At 54.0% G+C, this 26001-nt stretch overlaps 1 protein-coding gene and 1 pseudogene across 5 annotated transcripts; one reads left to right on the top strand and one right to left on the bottom strand.

Moving 5' to 3' along the window:
* Positions 1 to 1755: 1755 nt before the first annotated feature.
* On the top strand, positions 1756 to 3621 carry LOC101403447 (interferon-inducible GTPase 5-like; annotated as a pseudogene).
* Positions 2509 to 25998, bottom strand: SMG9 (SMG9 nonsense mediated mRNA decay factor). Of its 5 annotated transcripts, none has more exons than XM_087421634.1 (15): positions 25707 to 25998; positions 23604 to 23651; positions 22564 to 22719; positions 19842 to 19916; positions 19479 to 19743; positions 19284 to 19381; positions 17546 to 17658; positions 14259 to 14370; positions 12241 to 12336; positions 11726 to 11811; positions 8601 to 8707; positions 7734 to 7841; positions 7438 to 7566; positions 6974 to 7118; positions 2509 to 5527 (listed from the first exon to the last, which is right to left on the bottom strand). In XM_087421634.1, exons 2-15 carry the CDS (start codon positions 23604 to 23606, stop codon positions 5449 to 5451), a joined length of 1572 nt encoding a protein of 523 aa, XP_087277760.1. In that variant the 5' UTR covers positions 23607 to 23651; positions 25707 to 25998; the 3' UTR covers positions 2509 to 5448. The 5 variants fall into 5 exon arrangements, with proteins under 5 accessions (XP_087277760.1, XP_087277759.1, XP_004440179.1 ...); XM_087421633.1 differs by lacking the exon at positions 25707 to 25998 and adding an exon at positions 25279 to 25494; XM_004440122.3 differs by lacking the exon at positions 23604 to 23651.
* Positions 25999 to 26001: the final 3 nt, after the last annotated feature.

The raw sequence follows: 26001 nt of genomic DNA, 5'->3' as shown, positions 1-26001 counted from the left end.
ATGCTTTGCAAAAGGCTTCCTCTCTTCCCGGAAGCCCCCCCCCCCGTTGGCTCTGTCAGGACTACTGGGGTTCACATGGATCTTTCTGCACCAAAGGCAGTGCAGGAGATCATGGTAGAGAAGTCCCAGTCCCAGATCCCAGATGCACAAGACAGATGGTCCCTTCCAGATGCATCCTCAGGAACTCAGCCCACATCCCCATACCTGTGGACTCGCAGACATCATCCTAAATGCAGGACTCACTAGCCCCGAGGGGCTGGGATGGAAAGGTCAGGCATGAACAGCGCATGCTCTCACGACACTAGGCCTAGAGCTGAGGTGGAATGGGTTACTTTCGTCTCCTCCCTCCAACTGGTCGCCTTGTCCTGTCTCTTCTGCCTCCTCCTCTCCATTCCCCACCCCCCATCTTGACCCCCTCTGCCCGTTCCAGCTCCGGCCTCGCTGTCTCCACCTAGTTCCTCCCCCGGCCCCTTGCCTCATCTCGCAGGCTCCAGTCTCCTTCCCCATAAGGCCACAGAGGGCTCCTTCTAATGTCCACAGCAGACCTCTCCCTTCGCTGCTCAAAACCCTTCCATGACTGCCCACAGATGAAGATTAAGCTCAGCCCGACGTTCCAAGCCCCTCCCAAGCCGGCCTCTGCCTGAACCTCACCAACAGTAAGAACCTGAATCCTCATAAAACAGCAGAGCTGGGAGGCGCTGAGGAGTCACCTCTCCACTTCACAGGGGAGGCAGCTGACGCCCCCACCCCTCACAGAAGGGGGAAATCAAGGCTGCAGAGGGGACGTGACTAGCCCCGTGTCACCCTGCAAGTCCCTGGCATGGCTGAGACCTACCGGGTCTCTCTTCCTGGTGCTAGAACTGCAGCACCCACAGAAGTCTTGGCACATAGTGGGTGCTCAATTGTGCAAGGATCGGGGGGTTTACACGGCAGAGGGATCTGAGGGAGCTGGTCCACATCCTGGCTCTGGTGCAGGCTGTAAGACATTTAGCAAGTGACTTGTACCTCCCTGAGCCTCAGTTTCCTCCTCTGCAAAATGGGGACTTAATGAAATGATGCATGTGGTTAGAACAGTGGCTGGCCCAGAGTAAACCTTAAATAAACATTAAATACTATCAGCGATGGTGAGCGTTCCAGCTCTTAATCACTGTATTGTTGACCACAGTGTTTGGTGCATGGTGCATGCCCAGAAAAAGTTATTTAAGAATTTGAATTCTAGGGCCGGCCCAGTGGCGTAGTGGTTAGGTTTGCACGCTCTGCTTTGGTGGCCCGGGGTTTGCAGATTTGGATCCCGGGCGTGGACCTATGCACCTGCTGTGGCAGGTGTCCCACATATAAAGTAGAGGCAGATGGGCACAGATGTTAGCCCAGGGCCCATCTTCCTCAGCAAAAAGAGGATTGGCAACAGATGTTAGCTCAGGGCTAATCTTCCTCACACACACAAAAAAAGAATTTGAATTCTAGGATCAGAAAACCTTAGCCCCATTCCCAACTCCCCATGCACTAGCTGGAGGCCTTGGGCGGTGACTTATCCTCTCAGTGCCAAATGGAGAGTAAGAATATCTTTTTCTGGGCTGTTACGAGGATTTTGTGAGATACTCCAGTGATGAATATGTGTTGACTAAGATAAAGCATTTAGCATAAGCCTGGCATATTGTTACGCTTCTGTGCTGAGGGGTGCAGAGTAGAGAGGGCAACTCAGAATGAAAATACTTCCTTCTCTGTCCTGCCAAAGGTCATCAAGCCTGAGACGGAGAACCGGGGGTTGGGTAGCCCATGGCAAGCAGAATCTTCCAGTCAAGCCTCAGCCAGGCCAAGGTATCGGAGCTGCTGAGGGACACTAGGGCTCTGAAGGAGGCCTTTGAGGCAGGGAACCTGCCAGCAATAGCCGCCAAGTTGCAGGCGACACTTGATTTGCTGGAGAATGTCAGGCTGGACATTGGCATTACCGGTGGGACAGGTTCAGGCAAGTCGACCTTTGTCAACGCCATCCAGGGGCTGGGAGATGAGGACCCCAACTCGGCCTGCACGGGTGTGGTGGAAATGACTGTGGACCCCATGCCGTACCCGCACGCCAAGTACCCCAATGTCATCATCTGGGACCTGCTGGGCATAGGCACACCCACCTTCTGGGCTGACAGATACCTCAAGCAGGTGCTGCTGGACCATTACGACTTCCTCATCATCGTGATGTCAGAGCGCTTCACTGCCAACCACGCCCGGCTGGCCCGCGAGATCCTGCGGCGGGGCAAGCGCTCCTACTTCATCCGCTCCAAGGTGGACGTGGACGTTGCCGCCTCGCGCAGCCGCCGCCCCAGCACCTTCTCCGAGGAGAGTGCGCTCAGCCAGACTCGGGGCGACTGCGGGCAGCGGCTGGCGGGTGAGGCGCAGGCTCTGGGGGGCTGGGGTGGGTAGGTCCTTGATGGATTGGCCCCCTTTCCCCTTCATTTCCCAGCTGAGGCCCAGAGTGGGAAAAGGGGTCACCCAAGGTCACCTTCCATGAGTGAACTAGGCCCTACAGTGACATAGTGCTTACAGCTGCCATTTCTTGAGAGTAGGCACTTCTCATTCACAAGTGACAGAGACCAGGCACTTGCATTAAGGGAAAAGAGGGTATGTATCGGCTTGTGTATTGGCCTGGTCGCTGATGGCAGCTAACATTTATTGAGAGCTCACCACGGGCCAGGCACCGTTTCCATGAACTCAGGTCACCACCCAACATCCCTAGGAGGTGGGTACAATGATCACCTTAGCTTATAGATGAGAGAATGGGAGCCCAGAGAGGTTTGGTAACTTGTCCAAGGCCACACAGGTGGTGGGTAGCAAGGCTGGGATCTGAACTCAGGCAGCCTGGCTCCAGGGCTGCCACTCTATACACTGTGCAGACCCCTGGCCAGTGCCTGAGCCCAGGCGGCCATCAGGACACCTGGGCCTGCCTGTGTAGAAAGCGACTGAACGGTGCTCCTGTCTCCCGCAGCGGAGGGCGTGAGGGATCCCCAGTTCTTCCTGCTCTCCATGTTTGAGCTGGGCAGTACGACTTCCACCTGCTGGGGGAGGCGATGGTGAAGGATCTGGAGAGCCACAAGCAGCACGCGTTCCTGATGGCCCTGCCCAACACCTCGAAGCCCATCCTAGAGAGGAAGGCGGCCTCGCTGCGGCGGCACATCTGGCTGGTGGCCACGGTGGCCTGCGGTGTCAACTTGAGTCCCGTGCTCAGCGTATAGGACGTGGCGTGCGGCCTGTACGCGCTCATGCACTCCCTGGAAGACTACCGCCTCAGCTTCGGCCTGGACAAGGATGCCCTGGCCTAGCTGGCCAAGCAGGCGGGCTGGCCCCGCACAAAACCCTCGAGGTGGTGTGGGGCCTGAAGACCCAGGTCAGCGAGGCGCTGCTGGCGGAGCTGCTGGGCCAGGCCTCCGGGGGGGGGCCTCTACTTTCACCCAGGAGCTCCTCGACGTGCCCATCCTGGGCACCCTGGCCGCCTGCAGTACCTCCTTCGCCGCCGTTGACCAGATGCTCAGCACGTCCCTGGGCGTGGCAGTCAAGCATGCCCAGGGCGTGGTGACTCAGGCCCTTCTCCACAACTCTGACCACAAGCTTCCAGAGAAATGCAATCAATAATCCCAGCCCTGAGCCGAGGCCAGCTGGAGGTGGCGGCGGAGGGCTGGGCGGATACAGGCTCTACCTGTCCCCAGGCTGGGTGGTGTTGGGGGATGGGAAGAAAGAAACCAAGCGCCAGCTGTCCTGGCCTGAGACTGTGTGCTGTCTCCTTTTTTGTGCTCTGGGTCTCATGTCCTCTCTGGCATTGCCCCCACCTTCCTTACTCTGGCGAACCCCCACATCAACCAGCAGTCCCTTGGGAAGCAGGGAGAGGGGGCGGGACACGGGAGGGAGAAGTTTTGACAAGGTGAAGAGCTCAGTTGTCTAGCTGGAAAGGGCAGTTCGCAGGCTGTCTGTGCAGGTCAGGGCAGTAAGGCAAAGGATTCAGAAGCCTTTCCCTAAGAGGCCAGTGGCTGTCACAGCTCTGAAGGGCCCTGAGGATCATTGAGGGAGGTTCCTGCCTGAGGTCCCAGTCAGACTCAGACCCACAGCCTGCCCTGGCTCTCGTACCTCCCAGACCTCAGCCCCTCTCTTCAGAGATCTGTGCGGACTCCCCACTTCTGGCCAGACCTTCTCTTCACTGCCCCCACCACCAGTGGCATGGGGGGTGGGGTTGGTGGGTCATGGACAGATGAGACTCAGCTGATTGGACCGGAACTGACTACTTTACTGGAGGGTGGAGTGGCATGATGTGACAGTCAGGACTAATTTGGGATGGGTGAGGAGGCCAGAGCAATTTGGCGACATACTTTGAGAAACACTAAACTACGATTATGTACTGTACTTAACCGTGCAGGTGAGAGTAGGTACTATATTGAACTGTTTGGTGTATTTAACCTAGGGTAGGTACTGGATTTAAAGGTACAGACAATTTTTAAGCAAGAGTAGATGAAGTTTATAGGGGAAGCAAGCCACCATGCTTAATCGACAGTAGGCGTGGTGTGTAAGGTAAGGTATGAGTATCTGAACAAGGGTCGGACCCTTGAAGGGGGAGTACCATATTTAACTAACATCTCTAACTCGGCATGTGTTCTATGTTTTAACCATGTACTGAATTAGGCATTGTATCTAACCAAGCATTCCACCAAAGGTGGGCACTGTCTTCAAGCGAGAGCAGATGACACGAGGGTAGTCACTGCATTTGGCCAAAAGAGGGCACGTATTTTCCCATCCATAACACACAGACAGAGGCTTGCTGTCACCGCAGGGAACAGAACACTGTTTCTAAGGGCTTCCTCCTTAGCAGAGACTGGTCTTCATCTGCTCCCGACAACTCTATCACCTACAGCAGATACGCCCCCGCAGGAAGTTCATTCAGGCTCCAGTGGTGGCCCCTAAGGGCTTGGACCCAAATTTGTCCTGCCTCCCAGGACAGCACGTTGGGGAGAGGGCAGAGGAACACCAGACAGGCTCGCGTGACTGTTTTTATTCGAACCACCAGATCTGCCCCAATAAGGAGCTCCCCAGACCCTGCCTCACCTGACAGGAAAGGGCCTGGAGTCAGGGGAGAGGGATCTGCTGCTCTCAACCCTGCAGAGGGAGGTCAGATGGAGCTGGGGCTTCCTGGGGACCCTTCAGACTCCTCCCTCTGCCTGTCCCTGGGGGGCTGAGGATGGGCTTCCCCGCCCCAGGATGGGGGTGGGATCTCAGTCAACCCCTGACCAACACTCCATGCAGGGTTGGGGGCCTGGCCCTGGACACATGTCTCCAGGCGAGGAAGTTGTGGTCCCTCGTCCATCAGGCCTGCTGCCACTCTCTACCCCGCTGAGGGGGAGGACACACGTGATCCTTCGCCATCCACTGGGGACCCAGAAGGGGGTTCCCCGCATGACATTCCTCCCCTCAGCCTCAGGCCAGCAGGCGGCTGTACTCTGCCAGGGCAGAGGACTTCTTCACCCCGTCCCAGATCCGGGCAGCGTAGTGAAACCTGAGAGAGACGATCAACAGTCAGAGCGGCCCTGGCTGGGGCCCAGCATCCCGGCACAAGCCCTGGCCAGGTGGGAAGACTGAGGCCTCATGTACGATCTGAGGTGTGACTGAGCCTCTCAGAGCCCAGTCTCCTCGACTGGGATCCAGGGAAGATGCTAACGCCGATGGGAGGTGGCCCTGATTCTCCTACCTCCCTGGGGTAAGAGAAGGTGAAGGGCCTTCGCTTGGACTAAGACCTCAGACCCCCACCTCCGAGTCCAGACTTCTTCCCACTCCACTCAGTGTTGGCCTTGGTGGGGTCACGGTTCTCTCTCTACCCGCTTCCAGTCTTGTGAGGATCAGATACGTCTAACAGCTGCAGAACCTTTGACCTCCCACATCCTCTCCCCGTCTCCACTGGGCCTGGGTTCAGACCAAGCAGAGAAGCAGAGTTCTAGCCTCCCTCGCCCTGCACTCACCTGAGTGGCTTTCTGGTGCTGGGTTTGCCCTCCCTGCCCCTTCTAGCCACAGCCAACTACAAAAGACCCCGGGGAACCACGCCAGAGGCTGCCCCAAGCCAAGCTATTTCTCCTTCAAATTTGTTTCTCTTCAGGCCGGCCCCGTGGCATAGCGGTTGAGTGCGCGCGCTCTGCTGCTGGCGGCCCGGGTTCGGATCCCGGGCGCGCACCGACGCACCGCTTCCCCAGCTGTGCTGAGGCCGTGTCCCACATGCAGCAACTAGGGGGATGTGCACCTATGACATGCGACTATCTACTGGAGCTTTGGGGGGAAGATAAATAAATAAAATTAAAAAAAAAAAAAAAATTTGTTTTTCTTGGAAATTAGAGGAGGCAGACCTGGATCTGTGGCAGACGTGCTATGGGCTCTGGACACAGCAAGTCATGGAAAGCTAGGGCTAGGGGGTGGTGCCGGGCCCGGTGAGGGCAGGGTGGAGAAAGCCAGCTGGCAGAGGAGGAGAACAAACGGACAGGGACAATCAGGCTGCTATCAGTGAGCGCTGGAGAATGCAGCTCCTGTGGTTCCTGATGGCTTTCCAGTTTGCTCTCCTGGGAGGCTACGCTTTCTGCACTCAGGGCCTTAGAATAAATCTTTAAGCTTAACAGGGCTCACTGGTCCTACTCCTCGCAACCAAGTGACACCTAACCACAGGTGTGTGACCTCGTTATGTGACACTTCCTCTCTTAGCCTCAACTTCCCCACTAGTCAAATCGGTGGTAAGAAATACATCCCACTAGCTAATCAGGAGGATTCAAAATCACATAAAAGAGTACATTGCCTGACATGGAAGAGGCGCTTACAAGATGGTAGCAACCATCAATGTTCCAGAGAGGAAACAGATCTGGTGAGAAGGGGCTTAATGAGGTCACACAGATCCCTCAGGAGTGCCTTCTGTGTGCGCCAGGTTGGGGCACCTCACCTTGACCCCGTCTGCCAAAGCTCTTACCAGTTCTTCTCGGTGAGGATTGTGTGTGACAGCTGTGGCCGGGCCATGGACATGACTTGGCTCCGGAGCTTGCTCACCAAGGACTGGAAACTGGGGTGGCCCCGGTACCCCGGAAGCAGGGAGAAGAGTGGGCTGGAACCAGGTCCTGGAAAGTAGAGGCAGGGAGGATAAGGCGGACAGCCTGCCGAGAGAGGGCCTTCCACCAGCGTCCTGAGCTTCCAGGAGCACCTCCGAGTTTGGCCCTGGCCCAGCTCTTCCTGTACTTCCACGACTCTGAAATGCACTCCTAAGAAAGGGTCCAAGCATCTCAGGGACAGGCCAGAGACTACCCTCAGAGGTGGATCTCCCAGCGCAGGGCACCGGTGTGTCAGTCACCCCCTAACCAGGCTGGGCCTGTCTCTCCCTCCAGACCAAGGAAGGACCTGTCTCCCTGTGGACCAGACTCCCTTGAGGGGGAACCACACCTGCTCGGGGTGGGGTTTCACTCTCCGCTTCACTGTCCATGAAGGGCACCAGGAACAAGTTGACCTCAGAGTCCAGGAAGTCGGGGGGGAGCCCAGGGAAGACGTTGCACTGTAACATGGAGAGAGTACCTGGAGGAGAGAACCCATCAGCCTGCAGGTACCATGTGCGGGGCAGGGGGAGGTATGCACATGATGGTCGGGCTAGGGCCAGGAGACCTGTCTGGGGTCTGGGCCGCGGACTGGATCAGAAGTTAGGAGACCACTGGCCAGCTTGGGGGTGGTTCGGGGACCCTCACCCTTGTAGCGCAAGTGGGAGTGGGCCATGAGCTGGTCGATCATCAGGTGCATCTGCTGCAGCTTTCGGGGACAGAAGTCTTCTCGGCGAGCTTTGTTCTGCAGGAAGACTGGGCGGTGGGGGGCGGGGGGATGGGGCCCTGTCAGGCAGCTTGTGCTCAGCCACGTGGACTCCTCGTCACCCTAAAGATCTGCCCTAACCCCTGAGTTCAGATCGTGGTAAATATTTGTGTGACATGTAACTGCACTTTAGCACCAGGCCCTGTGCTGGGCGATGCTGGGACCCAGAGATGAGTCAGATCTGGTTTCTGCCCTCAAGGAGCCCCCAGTATGATGGAAAAGACAAAAGAGGAAGATGGCTGTGTGATCAGGAGTATGACAGAAAGAGGCACCAGGGGCTTGGTGGGCCCAGAGGAAGCAGGGAAGACCTGCTGGGGGTGCATAAATGAACCAGATCTTTGCTGAAGAGCAGTGCGTCAGTAGGGCAGAGCAAGGACAGAGCAGGCCAAGGCCTGGCATTTACAAGGGCTGAAAGAGGGAGCACAGGGTGCAGGGGCCAGCGGGTTGATTCAACATGTCCTGAGCCCCATGCTGGGAGATGCCAGCGACAACAGGCAGACTTGGATCCCCAAGAGGCTCCCATTTTGATCAAGGAGCCAGACCCAGACTCAGGGGTCATGCCCTCACTGGCCAGGGTGGGACTGAGGCAGAAGACCCTTAGAGGAAGCAGCAGCTAATCCTTTTTGACTTCCCTCCTTACAATTCTCAAAAGTGCTCCTCTCAGCTCCCCAGTTCCCTGGAGCACTCCTGGTTTTCACCCCTCATTCTTCCCCCTGCCCCCACCCCCTGGCCCCTAGAAAGCCTCTCACCCAGGTGGGGGTAGTACTCAGTGCCTTCATCGGAGCCTGAGGAGCTGCTGGACTCGTGGCTGGGGGATGGGGTGGAGGGCTTCACCATCTCTGCCGTCTGGAGGAACCTTGGGGTTTGGGGTGAGAGGTTGGTGCTGTGGCACTGGCACCCCATATCTCACAGCATGGGGGAGGGGGCTCCTTTTGCAGATCTGATGAAAGCAACAGCCACACGCAGAAAAATGCCACACACACAACAGATTTCTCAAACAATTTCAGGGAGTTCAGAGACAATCTTCTCAGACACCAATCCATGGACCCATGTCAACTGTATGCATTCTTTTTTTTTTTTTTTTGAGGAAGATCAGCCCTGAGCTAACATCCATGCTAATCCTCCTCGTTATGCTGAGGAAGACCGGCTCTGAGCTAACATCTATTGCCAATCCTCCTCTTTTTTTTCCCCCCAAAGCCCCAGGAGATAGTTGTATGTCATAGTTGCACACCCTTCTAGTTGCTGTATGTGGGACACGGCCTCAGCGGGGCCGGAGAAGCGGTGCGTCGGTGCGCGCCCGGGATCCGAACCTGGGCCGCCAGTAGCGGAGCGCGCGCACTTAACCGCTAAGCCACGGGGCCGGCCCAACTGTATGCATTTTTTAATGAGTTTATGCTACTAAAAAGAAAAAAACTTTATTTTTTAGAGCAGTTTTAAGTTCATAGCAAAACTGAATGGAGATTTCCCATAGACCCCCCTGCCCCACACTTGAGGACCCTCCCCCACTATCAATATGCCCCAGCCGAGTGGGACATCTGCTACAACTGATGAACCTGTCACACATCACTGTCACCCACAGCCCGTAGTTACCATCTGGGTTCACTCCAAGTGTTGTGTATTCCATGGGTTTTGACAAAAATGACATGTATCCACCATATAGAATCACACTGAGTAGTTTCACTGCCCTAAAAATCCTCTGTGCTCCACTCACTCACCCGCTCCACTCCTCGTCTTTTTACAGTCTCCATACTTTTGCCTTTTCCAGAATGCCATATAGTTGGAATCATACAGTACAGTAGCCTTTTCAGATTGGCTTCCTTCATTCAGTAATATGTTTTTAAGGTTCCTCCACGTCTTTTCATGGCCTGATAGCTCATTTCTTTTTAGCACTGAATAGTATCACATTGTCTGGATGTACCAGTTTATTTATCCATTCACCTACCAAAGGACACTTTGGTTGCTTCCTAGTTTTGGCAATTATGAATAAAGCTGCTACAGACATCTGCAGGTTTTTGTGGGGACCTAAGTTTTCAGTTTATGCTATTTTTAAAATTTTTTTATTTATTTATTTTTTCCCCAGAAAGTCCCAGTAGATAGTTGTATGTCATAGCTGCACATCTTTCTAGTTGCTGTATGTGGGACGCGGCCTCAGCATGGCCGGAGAAGCGGTGTGTCAGTGCGCGCCTGGATCTGAACCCGGGCCGCCAGCAGCGGAGCACGAGCACTCAACCGCTAAGCCACGGGGCCAGCCCAAGTTTATGCTATTTTTCAATAATTTTTCCAAATACGTAAAAGTCAAAAAAATTAACCTGTTATCTGAGAGAAGGGATAATAGGATCTGATAAAAGCTATAGACATTCTCCTCATGCAGACACACAGACAAACATGCTGTCCACAGTTTCAAGGGGCTCACCTGCTCTGAGAGGCCCATCTGTAGGCTCTGGCTTAAAAAGAAGGCTCTGCCACATGCCAGCCCGAGCCCATAACCCCACCCAAACATGCTCCACAGTGCAGTCTGTTTTATCTGTTTTCTTCACACCTGTGTCCCCAGCGCCCAAACAGCGAATGGCGTATATAAATGTTCAATATTATCTGTCATGTGAATGAATTCCAACAGACAATGGTGGTAGGAGGGGAGGTTTCAGAATTAAGTCACTGAGATCTGGTCACAACAGTGGCTCCCCCAGCAAGTCGTCGTTAACTTGTCGGCCAGCCCCAAAACTCACCCCGTCCCCAGGGTTACTAACACGAACAGTAAGCTCCCACTGATCAAGTGCTTACTGTGTACTGAAAGCTTTAAATTCTTTAACTCATTTAATCTGTATAAAATAGTCTGCCTATAAGAACTGCGGAGAAAGAAGCCACTTGCCTAATGAGAGCTGGGATTCAAACTCAGGGCTGCCTGACTTTGCAGACATCTGCTTCCTCCAGCTCAGCCCTCCCTCCCCGTGAGCTCCTGTTCCTTCCTTCTGCCTGGGCCCTGTGCCCAGGGCTGCTGGCCTCCCCGCAACTATTTCCTGGGGCCTGAGGCCAAGAGGAATTCTTGTAGGCACAGGGTTGAGCCAGTCCTGTCTGGTGGCATTTCTGGAACCTCTAGCTGCTTCAGGTAGGACTCCTGCCAGATCCTGACTCCCTCCCTTTTCCTGCCTGCCAGGGTGCCAACAGGATGGTACACATGCCTGGAGAAGATGGACAAGACTCTAAGGACCACACAAGCCAGCTCCTTATGCTGCTCATTCAACAAATTTATATTAAATATCTACCTTGTACCAGGCACTGTGTGAGGCACTGGGGACTCTGCCTTCCTGGGGCTTATATTCTAATGGGGGAGATAGACCATAAAGAGATCTACAATATCCTATCAGGGAGTGATAAGTGCGATGAAGAAAACACAGCAGGGCAAGAAGGGGACAGTAACAGGGATGTTATGTTAGATGGTCAGGAAGGCCTGAGGTTGACCTGAAGGATACAAGGGAGTCTGAGATCTGTGCGAAGAGCACTTCTGGCTAATGGATGAGGAGTGCAGAGCCTAAGCTACACGAGGAACAGCCATGAGGCCACTCTGGCTTTAATGGAGGGAGTGAGGGAAAGTGGTGGGAGAGAAGGTCAGCGAGGTGACTGGAACCAGATTGCACAGGACCTTGTAAGCCACGCTGGGGAAGACTTGAATTTATTCTGGGTGATGTGTAGAGTCAGTGGAGGGTTCTAAGCGTCTATGTGTGTTGAGGGAGGGGTAGGTGGCGGTGACCCACTCCACCTTACATTTTAAAAGGGTCCCTGTGGTTGCTGTGTGGTACCTGTGAGACCTGGGTAAGTGACTCAGTCTCTGGGCCCCCATCCCTGGCCTGGCTCCCCCTCCCTACCAGCTCCTCACCTGTACAGACTGAGGTCTGTGAACCAGTCCTGGACAACAATCACCACGTGGCAGACCGTGAAGAGGAAGGCAGCAATCTGGAGTGACTGAGGGCAGGCAGGAAGGGACAATAGAGTTGAAGGTCCCCTTTCCGGACTGGGGCCCCTGATGCCAGGACTCAGCTGGGGGCACAGCAGGGCCAGGGCCTCAGAGCCTTTAAGCACCTACTGTATGCCCAGACTGTGCTGGCACTTCCCTTACAGCCCATGCCTAAACCGGGCAAGGTAGGAATGATCCCCTCCGTCTTACACAGGTGGACACTGAGGCTTGAAGCAGAAGGGGTGGGAGATGACTTTTTTGAGGGGCAGAGCCAGGAGTTCAGCCAGATCTGACTCTCAGTGCTCTTCTCTTCCTGCAGCTCCTGGGGCACCCAGGACTCTAAGGAAGCAGAAACTAGGTCAACCCCCAACCAGCTCCCCATCACAGATCCTGCGGGGCAGGGTACCCTCAGCCCTGGGGCTGGCTCAGCCCCTCACCTGCATCTCCACATAGGTGTGAGGCAGGTTGTACTCTGGAGGTAGCTTGCGGTCGTTGTTGATGAGGTGGTCCAAGATGGAGGGACTCAGGATGGGCTGGGGCAAGGAAGAGAAGAGGGAGTCAGGGAAGGCGCTGGGTGTCGGGATCCTAGGGGCCACGGCTACCCTGGTTCCACACATTGAAGGCACATACACTGCCCCCCTTAGGACAAAATAAGGTCAGAAACACAGGCAGTCTCTAATTAGTACAGTGCCGGTCAGCAGGAGAAGGGGAAAGGAAAGTCTCAAGGCAGACTCCCTTTCCCCAGCTCCTTTACAAATCATCACTGCTCCCCAGTGCCCAGGCCGAGAGAGAAGAGCTCTCCTCGTGCTGATAAATTTAACATGCACTTGAGTGAGTCATGTCCCTTCAAGACCCTTTTTGTTGTTCGTTGTTTCAAATGCTTTCAAAACTTTGCTAAGATAATTACTGAGGTCAAAACACAATGACTAGTGTGAAAACTGGCGAGGATTTAATAATTGCATCAGTGGGTGTAAAAGAACCAGTGGTGAGCTCATCGCCTTTTCTTAAAGGAATATTCCATGTAAAGACGGGAAGAGCTAAATTAGCCTGATAGTCTATCGACTTCCTACTGCAGTGAGTGGAATTCACTAAGAAAGAGGTTTTCCCAACTGCTCACTTTCTAAAACTCCAAGCACTGCCATGTTCTATTCTGTCTTCATTTCTGTTCTGCCCCACATGGGCCTCTGACTTGGCTCACAGCCGGTTCTGTCGGTCTCTAGGTCCCAGTGGTCCTTGCACAGGGCCTGGCACACTGGTCTCATGACACATTAGTAGGTTTTCCACTCTCCATGTCACCAATGCCCGCAGTAAGCAGAACACTATTCCACTAACATTCAGGGAGCACCAACTATGGGCCAGGCCCTGACGTACAGAGCCAGGGCCCCTTCCTGCAGAGCTCCAGGCAGGTGGGGGTGGGAGCAGGACATAGGACTCAGACTGATAAATCCGTGCTGCGTGCAACGGAAGGTGCACTTGGGCACTAGCGGGTGCTCAGAAGAGGGGAGGGCTTCGGGAGGAGGCAATACCCCAGCGGAGTCTTCAGCGAGGAGAAGGCAAAAAGGCAAGGGGAGGGAGTGTTCTAACGATACCGATACTGACGGCTAAGAGTACTGAGTACTTACTTCCTGTGGGGTGCCGTCCTTAGGACCTGACTTCTGTTAACTCACGGAAACCTCACAAAAACCCCCCGAGGTAGGCAATATTATTTTTCCCACTTATGAAAACCGAGGAATGGAAACGTTAAATAACTTGGCCAAGGCCGTACAGTCATAGGGGGTTTCAGACAAAGGGAACAGGATGAGGAAAGCCCAAAGGAGAGAGAGACCATGGCGAGGCCTCGTGGTGAGTGTGGTGGGGCTGGTAATCACACTAGAGAGGGTGGAAGGGAGGGAGTCTGAAGGAGGCAAGCCACACAGCCTGAATGCCAGGCTAAGGAAAAGGGACCTCACCTGAGAGCAAGGGAGAAGCTGAGGAAAGCGGACAAAATGCATGACAGGTCAGTTCTAACGATAGTGACAAGCCTGAATGCTAACCACGTGCCAGGTCCTGTGCCAAGCACTCTGCCTAGAACGTTCCACTGAATCCTTGCAACAATCCTATGAGGCTGCGTACAATTATCATCCCCCATTTACAGACGAAGATACTGAAGTTTAGGGGGAATTAAAACTTAAAGTGACCCAGCTGGTAAGAATTAAAGGCAGGATCTGGACACAGACCAACTCCAGGGCCCACACTTTTAACTACTTTGCTAGAAGATTCTTTAGGCTACTGTGTACACAATGGATTGGGGGAGGGGGACAAAATTTAACAAGAAGAGACTAAGGGCCAAAAAAAGACAACTTGCCCAAGGGCACCTAGCTGGAGCCACATGGAGTCCAAGCAGGGTTCTGGCTTAAACACATTCAAGGATGGAGCTGAATACGGCATGCAGGGTAGGGCAAGCAGAGGTTGGCACCTGTGTGTCCAGGAAAACAATCCGCTCTTGAGTAATAAAGAAGTCAATGCCACTGGTCTGGTTGCCCCCTCGCTCCTTCATTTCGGCGCTCTGGGCCCGGAAAACATACGCCCTGTGGAGAAGAGCAGGTAGGGTGCGTTAGCAGTCTGGTTCTCAGCCTCTGATGCCTCCAGAGTGTGACCTGTAAAATGAGACAAGGTTCCCTGCCTGCCCATGAGGCCTTCCATCCGAGGGCCCTGCTGTCTGGGGGGGCTATGTTTTATACCCTGTGACTCCACCCCTACCCATAAGTAGATATGTTCACTCATTTAACGAAGTCAACAGACTGAGGTGTTTAAGAGCAGGGACTTCGTCAGACCGCTGGGATTCGAACCCCAGCTCTGCCTCTTCCTGGCTATGTGGCTTTAGGCAAGTTCCTCAATCTCTTTCTCCTCAGTTTCCTCATCCGTAAAATGGGGATAACAATAGTCTCAAACCTCTTAGGGTTACTGTGTGGTTAATATACGTAAAGCCCTTAGAAGAGTGCCTGACACACAGTGATAAATAATTGCTCACTATTAATTACCAAGTGTACCTGTATGATATCCCAGGCACTGGAGACACAGCACTGGCCACTCTCCACACTCACAGGGAGAAGCTGTTTGGTGTCCTGGTTCCTAGCTTTTCCCTTGTGAAGTGAGTCTCCCCCATTTCTACCTGTGCTAGATGATGGGGACACGAGAGCAAAGCAGGCAGAGCTTGGCCTTGCCCTAAACCACTGAGCTCCACTGGGTCACTCTGTGACTTGGACAAAGCGATTTTCTCTCTTTCAATCTGTAAAACCAGGACAATAGTACCTGCCTCTCAAAGGGTAACTCCTACCTCCCAGAGATGCTTTGTAGGTCATCTGACACAGAGCAGGCGTCCTCCTACCTAACAAACACTGCACTGAAGACCTAAGTGCCAGATACCAGGATGCTGCAGTGAACCAGAAAGACAAAGTCCCTGCTTTCATGGAGCTTCTGGCCTAGCTCACAAATCAACAGAATCTGTCACTGTGGGCATTAGGAAAAGAGGTGTGTAGGGCTCCAAGTGGGGTAACTGAGTCGGTGGAGCTGGGAGGGGCTGCCCTAAGAGGCAAGTGACAACGCTGAAGGTGAGAGAGAAAAAGGGAGTTAATTAAGCAACTTTAGTTCACTGAAAGGGGAAGTAAGGGGGGATGGAGGATGGAAGTGAAGACTATTCCGGGCAGATGGCGTGAATGATGAGACCAAGACCAGTGTGGTGAGAGCAGAGACAGCAAGGGGGGCAGGGAGCAAGGAGAGGGTACACAGGCCTTTGTGGGGCACAGCAAGGAACTGGGGCTCTGGCCCAGGAGCCTGGAAGCCCCTGAAGAGATTTAAGCAGATGAGTGGCAGGACTGGATCTTGGTTTTGAAAAGCTCCCCCTAGCTGCTGTGTGGTGAGGACTGTGGGGTGGAGAGTGGATAACGACTCACAGGCCCAGCACTCCAGGCCTCCCTCTGCCTCTCTGACCTGACCTCCCACGACTCCCCTTCTTGTCTCTCCACGGCCTCCATTCTGCACACACACTGGGCGAGCTCCCAGCGCAGAGGTTCACACTTGCCATCCCTCTGATTGGAATGCTCTTCCTCCACTGAGTCTGCTTCTCCTCAAATGTTCCCTTAGTGAGGCCTGCCTGACCACCCCATTTGAAATTGTAACCCAGCCCCGAAGCCACCACCCTATAATCCCTTCCCATTTTATCTCCTACCATGCCAAATAAAGTATTCATTAATTTTCTTTACCGTCTCCTCCATTACAATGAAGGCCTCATGAGGACAAAGATTTTTGCAGTTTTGTTTATGTTGTATCCCCAGCACCCAGAACAGTGCCTGGTACATAGTAAGCACTCAATAAATACTTGCTGAAGTGAACTAAAGCAGGGACACCAGTTAGGAGGCTCGTGGCATCCTCCCGGACCAGGGAGGTGGGCGTGGAAGAGAAAAGCAGATGAATTATAATTAGGAGGTAAAACTTATGAGATCTCATGACAAGAGGTGGTACCAAACACCACCATGCCACATGCTGACATGGCTCAAAAAGACAAGCGAGGCTAATCGGCTTCTCTGGAGCTCAGGAATCTGAACCGAGAGCCACAGGGAAATTGTGCTAGTTAGGGGTGGAATCTGAGATGGAAAGAATGCTATCCCAGAGAGCCAGAGTGGTTCCAAAGCAGAGCCAATCTGAGTTGAAGTCATGAGTGAGAAGAGAGGGATGGAGCCCACCTGGGAGGCAGAGCAACCTCACAGCCTCGGTTCTAGCGAATGTATGTATTCCCACAACAGTGGTTCCTGCCTGTTCTGGGTCTCCACCAGGCCCCGCGGAGATCTGGTGGGAACTATGGCCCCCTTCTCTAGGAGAAACGCCTGACTGCAGATGTGTGTACAATTCTGCATGTGCTGCTGGAAGGTTCATGGACCCCTGCAGGCCCATCCGTGGAGCTCAGGGTAATATCACTTGCTTTATACGAAAATGAACCCTTGTGTTTCTCTGATAACCCCCAGCAGCTACTAGCCCTTTTCACCCCCCATTTTGAGTCTTCCTTAGTCAGACTGTACGTGTCCGCTACTCCCTAATGCCCGCCTTTCTCCCTTTCCTTCCCTCCCTCAGTTTTGGGCCCTAGTTCTTCAGCTCCATCTTCCCCAAATCTTCTCCTGCGACTTCATCCTTCATCTTCACGATTATACACAGTCCCTACTCAAGAATGCAAAACTAAGGCTGGTCCAGAACCCACGCCCCACGTCCAGGTCTCTTTCCCCACTCTATTTCCCAGGCACATCAGCCACATCCTGTGGGCATCTGCTCTGTGCCAGGTTCTCGTTAACGTTTTCTGATCTTATCCCATCCTCCACAAACCCACTCTACAGATGAGGAAGTGAGATACTGGGAGGCAAAGTGACTCGCCCAAGGTCAACTAGCTGGCGAGGGGCAGGGCTGAGACTGAGGTAGGACTTAATGAACGTATCATACCAGTTCCTGGCTGGGCTCTGTACCATTTCCTGGGACAAGGCAGGAAGCAAAGGAGGGAGGTACAGGACTGGTGACCTTGGAGCTACATAAAGATCTAGTCTAGGCCCTAGTCATCCTCAGCTGATGAAGACACTGAGGCCAACAGAGGGGAAGCAACTTCCCAAAGTCCTTTGGTAACATCATTTGTTGCAACACCCAGGCCCACCTTTGCCCTGTCCCAGGTGGGTGCCCACCTCCCTCCTGGCCTTCCACACCCCGACCTGATGCCCCCCTCACCTCTGGTCCTCCTCAGGAGTGTTGGCTGACAACAATGACATGACCATGGACTTGCCTGTCCCCTGGAGGCCCAGGACACCGACCACCAACACATCGGTCTGATCCAACAGGTACTGTGGGAAGATGCAGGAATGTGACCCTTAGGAATCTGTCAGTTGCTGGGGTGGGAGTGAGGTGGGGGTCCCAGAGACTTTTGTGGCTCGTCCACCTGCCTTGTCAGATATGAAGAAACACTTCTATGGCCCCAATCCTCTAAACTGGGCAAAGGCCTCTGTATGTATGTGTGTGTGTGGTGGTGGTGGTGGGGTATGTGGAATGTTCTGGACACAAAGAACAGCATTTGTAAGAGCTCTAAAGCAGAAAAGAGCCTGGTGTGGTCAAGAAGCTAACAGGAAGTCAGTGGGGCTGGAACACGGTCAGCAAAAGGGAAGGTTGACCTTGGGGAAGAGAAGGTGAGTGGCACAGGAATGGAAGGACAGATTAAGAATCAGACTGGGTAAGCGAGGGCTACTGGAGCAGACTCCTGGGAGGCTTTGGCTTCAGGCAGCGGGGGAAGCATGAGGAAGGGAAGGGGTGTGGGAGGGGGATCAGTCTGCCCCGGCTCTTGTCTGTGAGATTTAGTTAGGAGTCCTGGAAATTCCTGAGACCTGCACCTCTGGGCCACCAGCTCTGCTGACTTCCACCACCAGGTGGCATAAGAGACCCTCCTAGAGGAAAACAGACACGGCCTCAATTGTGGCTGCTGCTCCTTACAATCAATCACCTGGAGAGCTTTACAAAAAAAAAAGAAGCCAACCTAGACCTAACTTTAGACATGTTAAAGTAGGGTATCTCGGGCTAGCCCTGTTCAATGTGGTAGACACCGACCACATGTGGCTATTCAAATTTAATTAAACTTAAACAAAATAAAAAATTCAGTTTCCTCAGTTGTACTGGCCGTATATGGGGATACATGGGTAAGTGCTCAATAGTCACACACAGATTAGTGGCTACCATACTAGATGGTGCAAACACAGAACATTCTCGTCACTGCAGAGAGCTCTACCTGACAGTGCTGAAGGGCAGGGCCTGGATACCAGCTCCTTCTCTTTTTTAAAGCTCCCCAGTTGATATCAGTGTGAGGGTGGACAGCAGCAGGGGCCAGGTAATAATGGGCCCGGCATGCTGTCCTAATAAGTCCAAGCTGTTGCAGAAGAGGAGGGCACACACCCAGGAGAACTGCAGCAGGGGCGCGATGTGCCAGTCTTGAGGGGCAGAGCAGCAGAAGAGAAGAAATGAAGACTGGGAGAGTGGAGGTAGGTATGACGGTCCAGGAATGTGCGGTCTGAACTAGAGCTGCTGGGATGGAGGGGGCACCTCTAGGGAGTAACATTCAAACCAGTAAACACCGGTACTGCACGGGTTTTGACCAATCAGGAGACGGAATGGAGCAGGGCCCAGGAGGCTGTCCTGCTGTGGGGCGGTGCAGGAGATCCCAGGTATGGGGGCGGGGGGAGCAGAGAGTACCTCTTCGCCAGGCAGTATCAAAGTATTTCAGTACTTTACCAACCAGCACAGCTGAGCTGGTGTCGGCCACTGAAATTTGGCCCTGGCTAGGTGAGAACTTTCTGATCCATTGCTGCAAATGCCTGAAAGCCATCTCGTCTGGTGTTGCCTACCAAAAGGCTGCAGGTAGGGGGTGGAGGAGGCGAGAGTGCGGGACCTGGGGAAGCTCAAGCAGGGAGAGACCCCCCAGTACCTCAATGGCACTGTCGCACCAATTCATCTGGTCATCCACCAACTTGATGCTGTGCTTCATGCGCTCTGGGGGCAGGAGTTTGGCCTGGCCCACGACAGCTGGAGACAGGAGAGAGCAGGAGACGGCAGACGCGGTGAGGGTCTGGGTGTGAGGGGGTTCTAGCTCCCAACCAGATCCTGCCCGGCCCCAACTCACGGTCCATGGCTGCTGGTGCGGCAGGGCCCATGCCCCGGTTCTGGATCTGGTACACAGGCTGCGTGGGTCTCTGCCCCTCCTTCTCCCCCTTGGATGGCGCGGGGGTTGCAGGAGGCGGCGGGGCGGTGCCTTCGGGGGTTGAGGCATTCGTAGCAGATGCAGGCCCTTTCCCTTCCTCCCGTGGTTTCATGAGGACGATGGGCTTCTCCAGAGGACTTGGGGCAGGAGGGGCCGCAGGGGCTGTTGGAGGTGGTGGCTGCTTTGACTATGGGAGTGAGAAGGCGCCCATCAGTGGGAGAGATCTTGCCCTAATTGCTCCCGGCCTCCCCTCCCCTTCCCTTTGGAAGATTCTTTCCTGCTCACCCGCTCAGCTGGAGGTTTTGAGAGGATGATGGGGGTTTTCTGCATGACCGACGTGCTTGTCTCTTCGCTGGCATCCTGTGGTAAGGGAGGGCAGTTACTCAGGAATGGCTCTCCTGGCTCTCCTGGACACTCCTGAAGGCCTCTATGTGCCCAGTTCTATTCTAAATGCCTCCATGTATAACTCCCTCAATCCTCCCAACAACCTGATGACACAGATACTATTATTATCTCCATTTTACAAATGAAGAAACTGAGGCACTGAGAGGTTAAGTGGCTTGCCCAAGGTCACACAGCCAGTAAGCAATGGAGCCTGCATTTGAACCCAGGCAGCCTGGCTCAAGAACCATGCTGTCAACCACTCTGCTCAGCTGCCCAGATGGAAGGAGCTAGGGTTCTGGAGCTAGACAGATCTTGGTTCAAACCTGCCCTGCCTCTTGTTGGTTGTGTGAACTTGGAAAGGAATCCCCCTCATCTAGGTCTGTTTCCTCATCTGGCGAATGGGGACAGGAACTCCTTCCTCACAGGACTATTATGAGGTCCAAAGGAGAGAGAACTCCTACACTGTCCCTGTGGCTCTGACGCTGCAGATGCCACTATCTGAGAGCTGCTGGAAGCACCAGCTATCCTGACCCTCTCCTCCCCAGCACTCTCCTGCACTAGCCACACCCTGCCCTCTTCATGCCTCTTCGGACTCACCCCTACTCTGCTTAAGAAAGGGGAGAGAGGGCCGGCCCCGTGGCTTAGCGGTTGAGTGCGCGCGCTCCGCTACTGGCGGCCTGGGTTCGGATCCCAGGCACACACTGACACACCGCTTCTCCAGCCATGCTGAGGCCGCGTCCCACATACAGCAACTAGAAAGATGTGCAACTATGACATACAACTATCTACTCGGGCTTTGGGGAAAAAAAAAAAAAGGAGGAGGATTGGCAATAGATGTTAGCTCAGAGCTGGTCTTCCTCAGCAAAAAGAGGAGGATTAGCATGGATGTTAGCTCAGGGCTGATCATCCTCACAAAAAAAATAAATAAAGAAAAAAAGAAAAAAAAAAAAAAAAAGAAAGGGGAGAGACCTGAGCATGAGTCCTGTGCCTTTTCTGGTTCCTTGACTAACCTCGGGAGAGTCTCAACCCCTCACTGGGTCTGTTTCTTCACCCATATACTGAGGACACTAATTTAAATCCTGCTCACTTCACTGGCCTCTGGAGAAGGACAAACAAAAGGATGACATGACATTGCTTTGGAAAGGACAGTCGTGTGAGAGCTGTAGGAGAGGCTGTGGGCTTCCAGGAGGCCAGGGAGGAGTGGACGATGCCAGGACAGAGGCTGTGGGCAGAGAGATGACGGACAGGATAGGAGACATATTCACGAGGCACATGAACAGCATCGGCGCCTGACTGGCATGGGGCGGGGCAGGGGAGGCGTCTAGGATGGGCCCAAAGAGCTGTCATTGATACTGGGAGGAAGAGAAATGGCAGGAAGATGCTGAGGTCAGCAGGGGACATGGAGGTTGTGAGGAGTCCACTGGCCAGTCAGGAGGCGGCCAGAGCTCAGCAGCACAGTCAAAGACAAGACATTTGGGAGTTGCTTGTGCAGGGCCTGAAGCTGAAGGTGTAGGAAGATGGTAACATTCCCCAGAGGATGTACGTGGAAGGAAGAGAGACTGCGTGTTCTCACTTCTGCTGCGACCCAAGGGAAGGAAGAAGCAAGCACTGAGCTCATGGTGAATAAATTCTTCTTCACGCCTGCAGTTTTATGGCTCAGAAACGGGTCCAAACTGTTACCTTCTTCCACCCCACCTAACAGCTCTCACAGGCGGGCGGGGCCCCGGAGAAAGAACCCAGGGCAGGTTCCGGCAGTAAGGGACCTAAGCACAGAGGAGCAGGGCGGAGCCTGGGCCACACGGAGGCTCTCGACTCCCAGGCCAGGACGCTCGCCAGCACGCAGAATGCTGCTGCACGCAGGGCTAAGTTGCACTTGGGTTCAAGTCCTGGCCCCAAAGTTTATTGACTCCATGACTTTTGGTAAGTCCTTTCCCTTCTGAGGCTCATTTTCCTCATTAGTAAAAATCAGACCTATCCTAGGTCCGACTTCATGGGGCAGCAGTAAGAGTCCAGCAAGATCAAAAGGATGCACAGCCCTTTGCGTAGTGCCAGCACACTGCATGCTGCTCGATAAATACGAACGGTTGCTGTTATTATTATACAACTCTTTACACACGAGCTTTTGGCATCTCTCAGCTCAAACTCTCCAATGCCAATTTCATTTAGTGAAATTTCAAGTTCCTTCCAAGGCCTGCCAGGTCCTCTGGGATCTGGCTCCACTTACCTCTCAGACCTCATCTTCTATCACTTTCCCTCCTTCCTCATCCGCTGCAGCCATACCGGCCTCCTGGCTACTCCATGAACACAACAGACATAGGCCTCAGGGCCTTTGCATTTGCTGTTCTTTCAGTCTAGAATGCTCTTCACTCAGACTTCGTCACGGTTTGTTCCCTCACCTCCTTCAGGTCTCTGCTCAAAAGCTGCCTCTTCAGATAGGTGGTCCCTGACCACTCCATCTAAGACAGCCCCCTTTATGTCAACCCTCTCACTCCACGAGGTCAGCCAGTTTTGTTCACAGACACATCCCCAGCAGCCAGACTCGTGCCTGGCACATGGCAGGTGCTCAACAGAATTTGTGGAATGAGTGGCTGCATGAATGCTGCCCTCGGGCCCCGCCACTCACCCGTCTCTCTCTTTCCCACGGTGCAATGTAGTCCCTCTCCCGACCGCCAGGCCCAGAGAGATTCTGGGGGCCGCCAGAGCCGGGCTCCTTCCACCGTCGCCGCCTCTCTATCCCGTACAGCCCAGGCTGACTGTGTCCAGACTCAGACATGGTCACCTACACAGAGAAAGACCTTGACTCCGGGGTGAAGAGAGTCTTCACACTCAACTTGCTTCACTCTGGACTATAAGAAGGCACTTTCTTTCAAGAGAGCTCTGTAGCTGTGGCAGTGACTGCCAGCTGCTCCCAAGATCCATTCTTCACTTCTTCCAAAAAAACAAAACCCTCAGTTCTGAGCTGGGTATGTGGCTATCTAGAATACACTTCTCAGCCTAGTTTGCAGTTAGGTGTGGCCATGTGACTAAGCTTCTTCTGGTCAATGGTATGACACCAGAAGTGTGTTTTGGCAGTTTTCAGAAATTTTCCTTCACAGTCGCTGGCACATGCCTTTTGTCCCTTCCTCCTCCTGGGTGGAAGGAATGTGGGTGTGGAGGCTGGAGCTCAAGCAGCCATCTTGGACTGTGAGGCAACTTAATGGAAGGAAAGCATGGTAGAACAAGATACAAGGTTCGGGGGGCCCCTGTTAACCTCAAAATATCTACCTCTGGATGCAGAGAGAAACAAATACACTTCTTTCTCTTATGTGTAGCACAAACTATTCACTACTTTGTCCCAACATAAACATAACTCACATGGGCAGGGTCACATAAAAACGGGACATTCTCCATCCCAAAATGCAGCAAGACATTTCCTTACAAATCAGTAATATGACCCTCAGTCTGACAAGTACTCTTGATTACCCACTACTGGTGTACGTGGGGTGGGGATAGGGCTCCAGCATTCAAGGGCCTATTTTCATCTGGTGTCCCTCTACATTTCAGTGTCTGTGCACCTTCCACTCCTGACGGTCTGCCACCCCTCACACTCCAAGGTCTCACCAGTGTTTAAATTAATCTAAGATGTTATAAAATGTATGGCTACCTATATGACCCACTCCCTACCATTTAAGTCTCTGTTTACAGGTCCCTAGGGAGCTTCCCCATGTCAACCTGCAAAAACAGAAACCAGTTTAAGAGGCAAAGCATTTATTTGGGATCAAAGAACTGTAATTTGGGGAGCACAAATTCAGTAGAAACCCAAATAGCGTCCCCCTAGGAAGTAAAAGTCAGGGGTTTTTAAAGGCAAGAAGAGAAGTTGAATTACAAAGAATTTTAATTGGAGTGGGAGGCAGAGAGCTAGTCTTGGCTAAACATTGACTATTGATTCTATCTTCAGAAAGTCCACAATCCTCAGTCTCTGTGATCAGGATATCGGTTCTCCTGTTGACTTCTCAAACAATTGCTTGTAAAACAATCCCTGTTTTGGCCCAGTCCAAAGGTTTGGCCCAGCCCAAGGTTCAAGACCGCAAGGCAGTTTCTCTGGAAAGGTGGCTCTGACTCATTTAAAAACGGCTCCACTAAAGTCAATTTTGACAACCCACTGTTTACACGTCATTCTAGGGAAGTCTCAGCGCTTAACTGTCTGCCTGCAGGACCATGAGGCCATCTGCTGCAGCTCAGCGGGCAAGCTGGCCAACTGCAGCCTATGGACCAGATATGGTCGGCATTCCACTTTTGTAGATACAGTTTTATTGGAACACAGCCCCATCCATCAATTTACAAATTGTCTATGGCAGCCTTGATTCGATGGCAGAGCTGAGTAGTTGAGACAGTGAAAGTACGGCCTGCAGAGACTAAAATAATTGTTCTCTGGCCCTTGACAGCAAGTTTGCTGACCCTTACTTAGCCCTTAAGTGCCTGTTAAATCGTTCAATGACTCCCTCCACCCCGGTACACAGTGACATCAACCGGTCCCTGTAGGAGACTCTGTCCAGAACTGAGTATCTGTTTACAGGATGCAGGAGTAATTTCGCCAGCCAGGCAGGGGCTGGTCCAGCCCCTCACTGCTCTCCCAGACGTCTCCCCGGCCACAAACTGGGCTGGAGCCCGCCTTCTGAGACAGAGGAGCAGGCCTGTTTACAGATGCTTATGGAAATGATTCATTCGGCCCTTAAAAGACTGTTTACAGCTCCCCCGGAGAGTCCCTTCCGCGCTTGGGACTCCTCCGCCCCTCGCAATTACATCCCTGTTTACACGTTATTCTGGAGACCTCCCGGGCGCTTAAGCGTCTGTTTTGATGCCTGGATGGGGACGCTGCCCCAGCGTTGGGGCCTGTTTACACATCTACGAGGACCCCCTTCGCATGCACACAAGCGTCCTTCCGCACGTTACTCTGGGCACCGCCAAGTATCCGAGTCTACCGCCCCTGCGGGGAGCTCCCGAGAACCTGAGTCCACCCACGCGCGACCTGGGGACCCCTCACGCTGTCGCCAGGCTCCTCTGGGGATTCCCCGAACACTGACAGAGCCCGTCTGCGTACGTGTGCAGGATCTCCGACTCTCATGGCGAGCTCCCAGGAGCTAAGAGTCGAACTACCCACTCTTTGGGGGGGGGGGCTTCCTCAGCCCTTAAGCCTCTCTTCACACGCCCCTTTTGGGGATCTCCCAGAATCCAAGCGTCTGTTACTGGGGGAGACTCCCAATTCCGCCCTGCCTACTTACGCCCACCCCGAGGAAGCACCCCCCGCCCCGGGGCCGCAGGGCCCACTCACACACCGTTTTAGGACTCGAGCACTCACATTTACGTGGATTTACACGGATTTACATTTACAGGCCCCCACGTGGGGCCTCCCCTAGAACTGAGGAGTCGACCTACATACTCCTCCGGGGCCTCCCCCGTCAGCAGGCACCTGTCTTCAGGCCTCCTACGGGGAACCCCACAACCTGAGTTGCTGTTGACATCTTCGCAGTCCTTGACGGCCCGCTGACAGCCCCCCTCTCAGGGTCTCCCAGAAGCGAAGCCCCTAGCCACACATCATTTGTCTCCTCCCCACCCCACTCCCGCCACCCCGGTATTTAGCGGGCAGCTCACGCTCCCTACTCAGTGACGCCCACCCGCGCCGGGCGCCCGAGAGACCGCTCAACGGTCGAGGAGGGGGCGGGGCCCCGAAGCGCGCCCCGCCCCCCGCCGGTGCGCGAGCCTCGCGCGAGCACGCGGGGCCCTTACCTAAGGCGGCTGCTGATTGGCTCCTGGGGCGCGGTGCGCCGCGCGCTCTCTGCGACCGGGGTGGGGTGGGGGCGGAGAAGTCCCACCACAAGCTACCGGCCTGTAAATGGCGTCTGGGGGGGGCTGGGAGCGACGGGGAAAGAGGGAGAGAGCGGGCACCGGTCACTCTGAAACCGGTCTGGGCACCCCGGAAGCGGCACCCAAGGAAGGCCGCCCCGAAGGAGGAAGAGGAGCAGGAGGTATCGCGGGGCCAAGCTGAGATCAGATCCCGCGGGCTGCTGGCCCCGCGCATGCG

The sequence above is a fragment of the Ceratotherium simum genome, chromosome 33, assembly GCF_057802395.1.
Source record: "Ceratotherium simum simum isolate JZ-2026a chromosome 33, ASM5780239v1, whole genome shotgun sequence".
Lineage (NCBI taxonomy): Eukaryota > Metazoa > Chordata > Mammalia > Perissodactyla > Rhinocerotidae > Ceratotherium > Ceratotherium simum.
The sequence above is the reverse complement of the archived record's forward strand: the minus strand, read 5'-3'. Positions and strand labels throughout refer to the sequence as shown.

Excerpts from the sequence above, each read along its gene's own strand:
- SMG9 (XM_087421634.1), bottom strand. Across the intron at positions 19,382-19,478 it reads CGCACCAGCAGCCATGGACC|CTGTCGTGGGCCAGGCCAAA; the intron begins GTGAGTTGGGGC and ends TCCTGTCTCCAG. Across the intron at positions 8,708-11,725 it reads ACAGACCTCAGTCTGTACAG|GTTCCTCCAGACGGCAGAGA; the intron begins GTGAGGAGCTGG and ends CCAAACCCCAAG.